General features: G+C 42.8%; 1 protein-coding gene across 1 annotated transcript in view; it reads left to right on the forward strand.

Annotated features, from left to right (window-relative positions):
• Positions 1 to 409: 409 nt before the first annotated feature.
• Positions 410 to 13,053, forward strand: part of arsh (arylsulfatase H) — a 56,746-nt gene continuing 44,102 nt past the window's right edge. The window contains exons 1-2 of the mRNA XM_072444239.1: positions 410 to 484; positions 12,258 to 12,413. Coding sequence (XP_072300340.1) covers positions 477 to 484; positions 12,258 to 12,413 — 164 coding nt within the window. The 5' untranslated portion in view covers positions 410 to 476. The remainder of the gene's footprint in view (positions 485 to 12,257; positions 12,414 to 13,053) is intronic.

A 13,053-nucleotide genomic window follows, 5' to 3' on the forward strand; every position in this document is an offset into this window, starting at 1 on the left:
AGCGGCATAGAATCCTGCTCTCAGAAGTAAAAGTAAAACGTATCCTCAATAAAAAAATATGTATTCTTATTAATGCACTTTTGTACTTCGTTACTTTCCACTACTGCAGCTAAACTAGTGGTAGTCTGGAAAGAGTAGGATTAGGCACAGACTGCCTAATCAAATCAAACCGCTTTAAAATAAATGTGTAAATAAATTCAAAATAAATGAGTACTAGTTAGGCCTACTAAAAATAAATACAGTACCTCTACTACTGCGTTGCACCAATGAAATTTCCCCATGTGGGACAATAAAGGAATATCTTATCTTATCTTACTACAGGTACTACTACTTGATATAGCTGCCCATCTACAGCCCACATTACGGTAGACATGCGCAGATGTGTGTGCGCCGTCACCAGTGTGTTACGGTATCAGGAAGAGCCGCACGATCGTCATAAGGACGCGTTCATCCCGGAGCGGAGCAGCGTCTGCGCGATGCAACGGTGAGTTCACTTTGTGCAGCAGAGATTCAAAGAGCTAAACTAACCTAAACACGTCCAAAGTCATGAAACAAAGAGTGTCCTCCCCGTGTTAGCCGCAGCACGCGTTACAGCCTGGTTTATGACTGGTTTATCCCCCTCTAGACCAGTGGTTCCCAACCTTTTTTGTCTTGTTTACCCCTGAGCCTTTTTGTCATACCATGAGTGACCCCGCACTCATTATTAGTTGAAAAATAGAACGTAACCTAATTGATGATTCAATGAAAATTATTTTATTTGAACATTAAAGGTTGAATGGACTATTTTTTTTGACCAAAATCTGAGTCTTATTTCCTCGTGGCGTGGACGGACAATTAGTTCTGCCACGTGTCATAAAACGCACCTACCGCTCACCTGCAGCCGCGTGCGGTTTGTCCCCACGAGCCGCACGGTTCCGCGTGTCTAAGCGCATGGATCTATCATAATATGTGACCGGCCGTATGAAACCCAGTTACATGTCTACCCGGAGACATTTTGAGTTATTCACAGATTCTGAAAGTGTGAATTCAAAGCTTTCCAATGATAATATTTGAGTAAGTTGTGGTCATTTGAATGTAAACAACTCTCAAACCCATTCACTGAGAAAACGGCTTCCAAAGTTTCTCACCGGAGTGAGCCCAGAGTCACAGGGGGGCGGGGCTCATTTGCATCTCATTGAGATAAGCCCTCCCCCTGTCACACTGACACCACCTCCCCCTACAGCTGTCACTGAAGACTCAAGAGGAGTGTTGTTATTGATGGTAACTGGACTTGAATCAGAATTAGAAGTTACTATATTAAAATGGAAATACTTGGATTACAAAAGGCCCTGAATAGAATCAAAGAATCAGAATCAGAATAGTGTTCATTGCATTTGTCGATAAACATAATTCACAGGTGATTCAGTGCACCATCAATGGTGCACTGAATGATTCAACACAAACAACAAAAAGATAAGATAAAATAGCCTTTAATGTTACAACGCAGTAGATACAGGGGGAAAGGACAGATAATTTATAGGAAGTTTAAAAAACACTCTCAATAGAAGAACTCTTATAAACAGATGCCAGGGCCAGGTATACGAACTGCAACGGGTCCATGGCTTTGAATATATGAGATAATAGATATGATATGTACACCACCAGAGTCCAATTACATCAGAGATCACATCCTCATCCTCTTCTACGTCTGTGCACTCGTCTGTGCTGTGACTCTCGGCTCTTGGCATCAAAGCTGTAAACAAATAACAGGACATTTAAGAAATGGCTAACTATTTCACATAAAACACTCATTAACTATTTATTTTTTTTAACACAATGTGAGAGTTTCAATATAAATACCTGAAGTGCTGATAACTCTTGATCTTTGGAAGCCGTCTGAAGAAGTGGGATATTGAGGTGAGACTCAGGAGAGCTGTTTTCCACTACCTGATGACAAGGGCGACACTGTAAAAAAATGAGAACAGAAGAAACATATCTTAAGCAGAGAGCAGCACTGAAGTTTTGCCAGGCTAATGTTTACACATTACAGTAGTCAAATAATATAAACTAACCTCAGCGATGTCTTCCAAAGTGTCAACCCTGGTCTTCATGTATGCTCGCTTGATAAGTCCAAAGCCGCAATCAGGGGAGAATTTGGTGTGGCCAGCAATGAGGAAGTGGATGTCCATTGTGTAGTGAAGCTTGGCCCCGTCTGCAGAGGGTTGGACGGAAAGTGTATCTGTAGTAGACAGAGAGAAAGGAGATTAGATTAATACATATGACATTTGATTAAGACGTATATGTCTCTATAATTGCTATTCTGCATTTGCACTATCATTAGTACCTGCTGTGCAAAGTCAAAGCTGTAATGCATCCTGAAGTCTTTGCTTGCTGGCGGTGAGGGTCCGAAAGACAGCCCATTAGATTCTGTTAGAGATCTGTGCGTGGCCTGCAGCTTCTGATGTGTGGGAGAAGCTGTTTCCACAGTGATCTGAAGCTTGATTTACAAACTGCAGGCTCACCTGAAAAACAGATGTTGCTTATGGTTAATTATACTCTAATCATTAAAACACGAAAATCACCAAAATAATGTTTTACACTTACCACGCTCCTTAGCAGACTTCATGTAGAGACAGGTCATGTCAGTCAGGGTGTCTTTGCCAATTCTGAAAAGGGGAAAAAAAGGATTAGGGTTAACAGTAATATGGGAATAACACGCTTCACAGATAACAGTTCACATTGTGACGTTAACGGTGTATTTAAGATGCAAAACGCGGAGATATTGGGACATCTGCCCTCGGCTAGCGATGCTAGCTAGCTCACTTGAGATAACACTGCGCGCTAATAACCGGTTTAGCACCATAAAACACACACAAAGCACGACCCACGGGTCAAGAAATACTACATAAGTATATAATTTGTACAGACAAAACGCCGAAAAATAACCCGATAACATAGCAAAGTTTAGCTTACAACTTAGCTCCGAATAGCTGCGTTTAGCTCCGGGCTGTGGGGCTAACAGCCGGTTTAGCACCATAAAACACACACAAAGCACGACCCACACAACCCGCGGGCTAACCCACGCCGAAAAATAACCCGATAACATGGTGATAACAGCAAGTAGTCACATTAAGCCCGTATTGCAGAGTGCACTGAAGCAACATGTTAGCTTAGCATTAGCTCCACCGGAGCAGACAAGTAAGATTCTAAAGTGATCACGAGACCGCCTTAAAACACAGCGTTAAAGCAATAATTTAGTAGTAAAGTAAAAGTGTACCTGAGTAAACAGTTCCGTTCCAATGTAGTCCAGGAAATGTAAGCTCTGAAGACTGTGCTCTGCAGACGGTCTGGAGTAAGGAGAGGAGTAAGGAGAGGAGCACGCAGAGCACGCAGCTGTAGCCATGCGGATCACAGCTGATTGGTGGAAAATGTAAACAACACGTTGGCTAGAAAAAGGTGACGCCCCCCAGGAGAGCAGGAAAAAGACCCGAAAACTCCACATTTTTAACAGCTTAATGTATACGTTTAAGACAACCAATAGTGTTATCTGAAGCACACAGGGGCTTATTCATAACTTCAACTAGCACATTCTGCAAAAAAACGAAAATCACAAATTTGGGGAAAAAAAAGTAAAATGCTGTTTTTCTCAGTTTCACCGAGGCCGACATGGTCCGACAATTCTCGTGGCGAGTCACATATAGTTCCCTCAGTGTACGGGACAAAATCAAGACGGAGAAAGACAGTTCGAGTTGACTCATAAGAGACCGAAATCTACGGGAGACAAGAGATGCGATGCGATCCGTCGCGCTAATAAACAAACGCACGTGTGTGTTGTATCAGTCCACACGGGGAGTGCGCATGCGCACTTCCGCCTGAGTTCTCAAATCGCCGAAAAATCGTCCATTGCGCCTTTAAATTCTCAGGCATTGTCTTAATTTGAACTCAAATTAATCATAAAAATGAATAATATGTGGCCTTGAAAATACATATGTGATATAAACAAATAAATAAATATGAATTCAAAATAATCAATCTGTTTTTGCAATATATGACCTCTTAAATAAAAACAACTGGAGTAAGTCCTCTTTAAACAGGCCTTTCAACTTTAAACCAGGAACAAAACACTAATACTCAGACTTACTATAGGCCTAGTTCTTTTCATCATCTGAGCTTTAATGAAACACTTGAGCTTGCTTGTCTTTCATAAGCTTTGATAGTCAGGACTAAAGCAGGACTAAAGCAGGACTAAAGCAGGTCAAAAGCAGGACTAAAGCAGGTTTGAAGCAGGTCTAAAACAGGACTAAAGCAGGTCTAAAGCAGGTCAAAAGCAGGACTAAAACAGGACTAAAGCAGGTCTAAAGCAGGACTAAAGCAGGTCTAAAGCAGGACTAAAGCAGGACTAAAGCAGGTCTAAAGCAGGACTAAAGCAGGTCTAAAGCAGGACTAAAGCAGGACTAAAACAGGACTAAAGCAGGTCTAAAGGAGGACTAAAGCAGGTCTAAAGCAGGACTAAAGCAGGACTAAAGCAGGATTAAAGCAGGTCTAAAGCAGGTCTAAAGCAGGACTAAAGCAGGACTAAAACAGGACTAAAGCAGGACTAAAGCAGGTCCAAAGCAGGACTAAAGCAGGTCTAAAGCAGGACTAAAGCAGGTCTAAAGCAGGTCTAAAGCAGGTCTAAAGCAGGACTAAAGCAGGACTAAAGCAGGACTAAAGCAGGACTAAAGCAGGTCTAAAGCAGGACTAAAACAGGTCTAAAGCAAGTCTAAAGCAGGTCTAAAGCAGGACTAAAACAGGTTTAAACCAGGACTAAAACGGGTCTAAAGCGGGTCTAAAGCAGGACTAAAGCAGGACTAAAACAGGTCTAAACCAGGACTAAAACAGGTCTAAAGCAGGTCTAAACCAGTACTAACACCAGGACTAAAACAGGTCTAAACCAGGACAAAAACAGGTCTAAAGCAGGTCTAAACCAGTACTAACACCAGGACTAAACAGGTCTAAATAGGGTTGCCAACTATTTCAACCCCAAATGAGGGACACTCTCTTCCAGGTGCACGTGCACGCTAACAGCTGACCAACAATAATTACAGAAATTACAAGGTTTCATTAGCCATACCATAAACCTACTAATTTCAGTGTAATTTTGGCAAACCACTACTGTACTTGCTGGGATGTATTGTTCATGGGAATAGTGAAGACAATTATTATTAAGTTTCTCTCAAATGTCATGTTAGCATTAGACTATAACCATATGCTGCAGACACTGAACTGAACTGAACACGCTTTCAAACGCTTTAACTTCTGTTTCCCTCTATGGATATGAATAATACTTGAGCTGGCGGTGGCAGTCAGAGAACGAGGCCAGGTATTTAAATTCAATCTAGGCTGCTGCGCGCAGATTGGCTGAGACGCGCGTCTGTCACGGTAATTCCAGGAAGTGGAGCTTGGAGAGGCGCGTGGTAAATGTCTGCGTAGCACATTTGCAGTAGCCAATTATTGGCCGGCGAGGCTGTGATTGGAATACGGGACTGGAGCTGTACCGGACGGGACAAATCAAAACCACCCATAATTTGGTTGGCAACCCTAGGTCTAAACCAGGACTAAAACAGGTTTAAACCAGAACTAAAGCAGGAGCAGAGCAGGACTAAACCAGGACTAAAACAGGTTTAAACCAGGACTAAACCAGGACTAAACAGGACCAAAGTAGGACTATTCACAATCACACATATTCATGGAGAATTGAGCTGTCCCGGGACGAGACCGCGGTCCATCTTTAATAACCAGACACGTGGGACAACCCGTACATGGCTTTCCATACACATCCCGCACGTACCGCAGATCTTTCAAGCAACAATGAAGCCTGGAAACACGCATTTCTCCGGTCCCGCGGCACGTTCCTCGTTGTCGAGTGGACTTCCAAACACGCGGAGCACACGGTCCTTATGCATGTTACACCAAATCATTAATGAAGCTGTTATTTCCAGCATCACACGGTCCTGCTTTGACAGAGCAGTTTTTCAGATGAACCGGGCTCTCAGGTCACGGCGGAGCTGTCGCAAAGTAGCGCAGAGCGCCGCGATAATAGAAGCGCTGCTTTCTTTTTTAAATAGTATTTCATTTTTTTAAATAGTATTCATAGGCTTTTCCGCCTATGAATGTGTTTATTGTATATGTATAAAATACAATACAAACAAGCATCCCAGAACGGTTTGCTTCATGGTCTTGGTTTTCGTGTATGGCAAAGTGCACCCTGACTGAGAACTCTGAGACGGGTTTAAATCTCACGTTGAACTAGTGGCTATTGTAAGTCTTTATATGAAAGCCATACAACTGAAGATAGTCTTATCAGGAATCTTACCATAGTTGTGGTGGCCTTTGAGAGATTAACCTCCGGGCCAGTCCAAATCGTCTTGCGGCCTGGATGTGGCCTGCGGTCTGTCTTTGGGAGACCAGTGTACAATTGTCTCCGTGGGGAAACATAATTTTTGACGGGATTATTGTATTATTAACTTGGATTTTTGTATTATTCTTAACCTTATGTCTGCTACCTTCACAACATTAACGCTGGGGTCAAGAGGCTGGACTTACCCACTGGAGTACGACGGTGCCAGTTCATATACTGTATGGTGTTAGCGTTTGATTCAATGACTAATCTATTACCGTAAAAGGTTAACGAGGCAACTTTTCTACTAGTTGTCTCCATGGATATGTAAGTGCTGTGCCTGAAATGTTCCACTGACTGCACAGTATTAAACAAATCAAATTTGCATATATGTGACTCGCCACCGGAATTGTCGGACCATGTCGGCCTCGGTGAAACTGAGAAAAACACCATTTTACTTTTTTTTCCCCAAATTTGTGATTTTCGTTTTTTTGCAGAATGTGCTAGTTGAAGATATGGACCAGCCATTCGATGTATCAGATAACAGTATTTGCAGCATTAAAAGCATAAATAAAGCCGTTTAAAATGTGGTGTTTTCGGGCGCTCTCTGGACGTGCAGAGGGGTGTGACCGCATTTCCATATGAACAGCTGCGCTATTGTAGTCAGCCAATGGGCTGAGCCGCCAGCCGCATGGCTACTTGATAAGCAGCAACACAGGGAGCAACACGCGCTGTGTAACATCAGTTGAAAAATGGATCCTTCTGCTATCGCTCCGTAACTTTGACTGCAAATGTTACTCAAGAAGAAAAGAAAATTCTCTACTCTCAAGCAAATTGTGTAGCGGGAAACTCACTCCAGAACTCATGTACAAGCTACGGAGCGACTCATTAGCAGCAGAAAGAGAGTGGCAGGATATGAGGATTATCGGACATATGGAAGCAAACAGACGTTCTGTCGTAACTTCTGAGCTGACGACGTCCACGAAAAAGCCCCAGAAGAAGCGCAAGTTTGCCCGGACAAGCTTTTTCATAGGAGGCATGGAAGTCTGCAGAAGTACTTTCCTGTTCCTCATGGCGTAAGTAATGATTAATATTAAATACGCCTGTTTTGGTGTGCTGTTGTGGTCGTGTTTGTGTTGTAGGTGCCTGTTTTGTTGAGCCATCACAAGCTAGCTAGCCACGTAGCGCCGCTAGCCCCGGCCGTGTCCCGCTCCTCCGCATTTTAAGTCTTAAATACGACGTAAACGTCAGAATGTGAATAATGCAGAATAAATGGCATCACAAACACGCTTGAAAGTTATGTTTTGGTGTGCTGTTGTGGTCGTGTTTGTGTTGTGAGTGCCTGTTTTGTTGAGCCATCACAAGCTAGCTAGCCACGTAGCGCCGCTAGCCCCGGCCGTGTCCCGCTCCTCCGCATTTTAAGTCTTAAATACGACGTAAACGTCAGAATGTGAATAATGCAGAATAAATGGCATCACAAACACGCTTGAAAGTTATGTTTTGGTGTGCTGTTGTGGTCGTGTTTGTGTTGTGAGTGCCTGTTTTGGTCTAAACCTGGTGAGCCATGATATCACAAGCTAGCTAGCCACGTGAAGCGTGTTATTCCCATATTACTGTCAACCCTAATCCTTTTTTTCCCCCTTTTCAGAATTGGCAAAGACACCCTGACTGACATAATTAAACACTATGATGAAAATGGAGCAACACCACGGTTGAGGAAGAAGCGCGCACAGCCACAGCCACGTTCACGCAGGTTCATCAGCCATGAAGTGATTCACACCGTTGTAGAGTTTATCAAAAACTATGCAGAAGTCCATTCCATAATGCTACCTGGTCGACATCCTGGCCATAAGGACTGGCATGTGAAGTTGCTCCCAACCCATGTGACTAAGGCCTCAGTTTGGCGTCTCTACGTGAAGGCTGCTAAAGAGCTTGGTAAGTGTAAAAAATGATTTTGGTGATTTTCATGTTTTAATGATTAGAGTATAATTAACCATAAGCAACATCTGTTTTTTAGGTGAGCCTGCAGTTTGTAAATCAAGCTTCAGATCATTGTGGAAACAGCTTCTCCCACACATCAGAAGCTGCAGGCCACGCACAGATCTCTGTTGGCAGTGTCAGAGCAACAACGAGCAGCTGATACGAAGTGCAAATGTCCCAGATGAAAGAAAATCTGAAGTTGTCCAGAAGCAAGTGCATCATCTTGCCCTTGTGCAAAGTGAGAGGACTTTTTACAACACTTTGATTGCTGCCTGCAGACTGACAACAGAATCTAATGTGCTGTCTTTCGGACCCTCACCGCCAGCAAGCAAAGACATCAGGATGCATTACAGCTTCGACTTTACACAGCAGGTACTACTAATAGTGCAAATGCAGAATAGCAATTATAGAGACATATACGTCTTAATCAAATGTCATATGTATTAATCTAATCTCCTTTCTCTCTCTCTGTCAACTACAGATACACTTTCCCTCAAACCCTCTGCAGCCGGGGCCAATGTATTTCCTGACTCCACGAAAATGTGGCCTTTTTGGTGTCTCCTGTGAAGGGATGCAAAAGCAGGTCAATTTCCTGATTGACGAAGGCATGTCGTCAAGTAAGGGAAGCAATGAAGTCATAAGCTACATGCATCATTTCTTCAACAACTTCGGGGTTGGAGAAAAATACGTGGATCTTCATTGTGACAACTGCAGTGGCCAAAACAAAAACAATTTCATGTTGTGGTATGCTGCCTGGCGTGTTGGACACAAGCTTCACCACACAATGGACATCCACTTCCTCATTGCTGGCCACACGAAATTCTCCCCTGATTGTGGCTTTGGACTTATCAAGCAAGCATACATGAAGACCAGGGTTGACACTTTGGAAGACATCGCTAAGGTTAGTTTATGTTATTTGACTACTGTAATGTGTAAACATTAGCCTGGCAAAACTTCAGTGCAGATATTTTTTACATTGTCGCCCTTGTCATCAGGTAGTGGAAAACAGCTCTCCTGAGAGTCACCTGAATATCCCACAGCTTGTTGGAACGGCGGATGGCAAAGTGTTCGTCAAGAACTTCGACTGGCAGAAGCATCTGAGTCCCTTCTTCAGACGGCTTCCAAAGATCAAGAGCTATCAGCACTTCAGGTATTTATATTCAAACAAAAAAAATTAGTTAATGAGTGTTTCATGTGAAATAGTTAGCCATTTCTTAAATGTTCTGTTATTTGCTTACAGCTTTGATGCCAAGAGACCAGGTGTGGTGCTTGCGAAAAGTCACTGTGGAGCAGAACCAGTGGAATTTCAGCTACTACGCACTACAGCTGTTCTGCCTCCGGTTGACAATCTCCATGTCCTGGTCCCACCTGGATTGAACATTGACAGGCAGACCTACCTGCATGAAAAAATCAGGCCTTTCTGTGCTGACGAGGCAAAAGACATCACATGCCCAGCGCCGAGAGTCACAGCACAGAAGACGAATGTGCAAAAGAGGCTGCGGACGTAATTGGACTCTGATGGTGTACCTATGATGTCTATTATCTCATATGTTGCAGTTTGTATACCTGGCCCTGGCATCTGTTTATAAGAGTTCTTCTATTGAGGGTGTTTTTTAAACTTCCTATAAATTATCTGTCCTTTCCCCCTGTATCTACTGCGTTGTAACATTAAAGGCTATCTTATCTTATCTTTTGTTGTTTGTGTTGAATCATTCAGTGCACCATTGTTGGTGCACTGAATCACCTGTGAATTATGTTTACCGACAAATGCAATGAACCCTATTCTCATTCTGATTCTTTGATTCTATTCAGGGCCTTTTGTAATCCAAGTATTTCCATTTTAATATAGTAACTTCTAATTCTGATTCAAGTCCAGTTACCATCAATAACAACACTCCTCTTGAGTCTTCAGTGACAGCTGTAGGGGGAGGTGGTGTCAGTGTGACAGGGGGGAGGGCTTATCTCAATGAGATGCAAATGAGCCCCCCTGTGACTCTGGGCTCACTCCGGTGAGAAACTTTGGAAGCCGTTTTCTCAGTGAATGGGTTTGAGAGTTGTATACATTCAAATGACCACAACTTACTCAAATATTATCAGATCTACATGAGTGAGACATCATTGGAAAGCTTTGAATTCACACTTTCAGAATCTGTGAATAACTCAAAATGTCTCCGGGTAGACATGTAACTGGATTGGCCACGTTCAGTCACATATTTATTCCTCGCCTCTCCGCAGATCTGACCAGTAACTTGATCTGTGACATCACCCTTAAGGATGCAGAGGATGCAGGGATGGCGCCCCCGCCATCCCTGTGCGGAGCTAGCGCCGGCGGAGCTAGCGCTACCCGGAAGAAGGACCAAAACAAACCCAACCCGCATGGGGTTTCGGCCAATCACAGAAGCAGTACACGTGCTTTCGTCTCAGTGATTCATGTCATTCTGACAGCATGTATAAAAAATGTAAAATGTGGGCAAGAATATTTTACACTAAATATATCTAATATTGTGTTGGTCTTATTTAAGTCATTCATTAAGTTTTCTTACAAAAAAAGCAGGATACAATAAAAAAAAAATTGAATTGCAATCGCAATATTGGGGGAGGAAAAAAATCGCAATTAGATTATTTCTCCAAATCGTTCAGCCCTAGTGAGCAGTGACAGTTTAACTTGATGGACTTTTGTCTAAAGAAGAACAGAGAGAAGTACAACCCCAAAGTAGATAATTGTAGCAGTGGGCGGAGCTTGTGCAACATGACACAGTTTCACTGCCCGCAACATTTTCATTACTTGCACAATGTCTGGAGAAACTGCACTTTTACAGACTTCACATAAACACAACGGACAATAAATCAAAAATATTCTATATGACAGTTTATATTATTTACATTTTATAAAATGTAGTGAACACCATTATATTTCAGATTTGATCATTTTGCCTATTTGTCCCAAGTTTCACCATTTTGTAAAGTTTATAATTGTACAGCTCCTTTCTCCCACAAACAGCCACAATCAGTCTTTCGTCTGCCATTGTTGACGAAGAAGGAAGAAGTGGCTCTTCTTGGGGAATTCCACGGGGAAAACTGAAAATGCGAGGGGAAATATACGTACGTACGTCACTGGAGCGTCAGCTCTGATTGGCTGCTGCAGCGGCTGCGGCGCATCTGCTGCAGAGACCTGAACAAATCTGAGCACGTCGCGCTAGCCGCTTTGGTCGCCTCGGCCGCCTCATAAGCGTGCTCAAAGCGTCGAGAGCGTAAGAAAACGCACCAATCGCGCCGCAAAAACGAAGAAATCGCGCCACGGGAAACGCACTACGCGCTCGACGCGCGTTTACATAGACTTTGAATGTAAACTGGACACTTAGACCGCGGCGGTGTGGTAGCCCCTTTAGAAATAATTGTGTTATGTAGAATGTACCAGCTTTAGCTCACACTGCCATGTTTGTTCTCTACTGTTATTATCTGTGTTAAGGATAACTATGTTATGTAAATTTTACAAGCCTTAGTTTACACTGTTTGTATTTCTGCAGGGCTTCTTCATCTCTGTCATTAAATATTTTTCCTGACATGTGGTGGGTGGCCAAAATGGGGGGGGGGAAACTGTTAAGTCTTTTTTGTCCTGTAATTACAAATATGACTGTGTGAGGTCAAGGGTATCAATGGGAGACTATATAGATGGTGTCATGACAATTGGAATTAACAGTGAGTGTCCTTTATCTCCCCTACTGTTTGCAAACAAGCTAGCTTATCTCTGCACAGCAACAATGGAGAAACAGATTTTGTCAGTTGTTATGCTCATAGTTCTCCCACTCCTCTATACTGTGGTGAGCTTATAAATTTGGACATAAAATAAAAATAACAATAATACAATTCTGTGAGATTTGGATATAGAATTTGCATTTAATCCTTGTTTGTGGTGCAGGTGTGTGTGGTGGGCGTCTCTGCTCCTCTCTGTCCTCTCAGCCACAGAAAGTGATGTCACAGGGCCAGATAAGGACCGTCCTCCTAATTTTGTTCTGATGATGGTGGACGACCTGGGCATTGGGGACATCGGTTGTTATGGTAACGACACCATCAGGTCTGTGAAATCAATATTCACTTTCACTCATGGTTGATTTTTTTTTTTTTTTTTTTTTTTTTTATAAATGCAATGTGCTTTATTAAATTCAACATTCTGATTTGAAATGTCAAAGGAATCAAAGAGTTCTCGGTGAAGAAAGCCCAGGTGTTACTCTGCTTAGCCATGTTCTAACATTGTCACACATTAAAACATACCTGGAATTGTATGTATTGTTGCTTCACTCACACTTGTTTCTTTGATCCTCTTGCTTTGAACCCCCTCACTTGCTTTGAAATGGGATTTTGTGCATTCCAAGCATACTTAAGTTCTGAAATATAAAGGAACACAGGAGGCCTGTTTCAAGTAACGAGTTTAGAGTAAATACAGAGAGAGGAGCCAACGCTGCTCCCAGCCAGGGCGAAATGAGAAAGGCCAGCGTGGCTCCCAAGAAGTGTGAAGGTTTCAAGAGTGGAGGTCCCAAGTGTGCAGGTTCCAGAATTAATGAGAATACCCTGGTTGTGGATAGAGAGGATTTTGTACTCTTTATGGTGGATGTTGTAAACTGTGCTGCTCAGACTCAAAGCAGAACTGAAAGGATCAGGATCATTGCTAAAGCTGCAGGGAGATTCCTTGGAACAAAGGAGCTTGATTGGGCAGA

Source organism: Eucyclogobius newberryi, unplaced genomic scaffold (genome assembly GCF_026437365.1).
Source record: "Eucyclogobius newberryi isolate DKJ021-1_F unplaced genomic scaffold, fEucNew1.0.hap1 SCAF_14, whole genome shotgun sequence".
Lineage (NCBI taxonomy): Eukaryota > Metazoa > Chordata > Actinopteri > Gobiiformes > Gobiidae > Eucyclogobius > Eucyclogobius newberryi.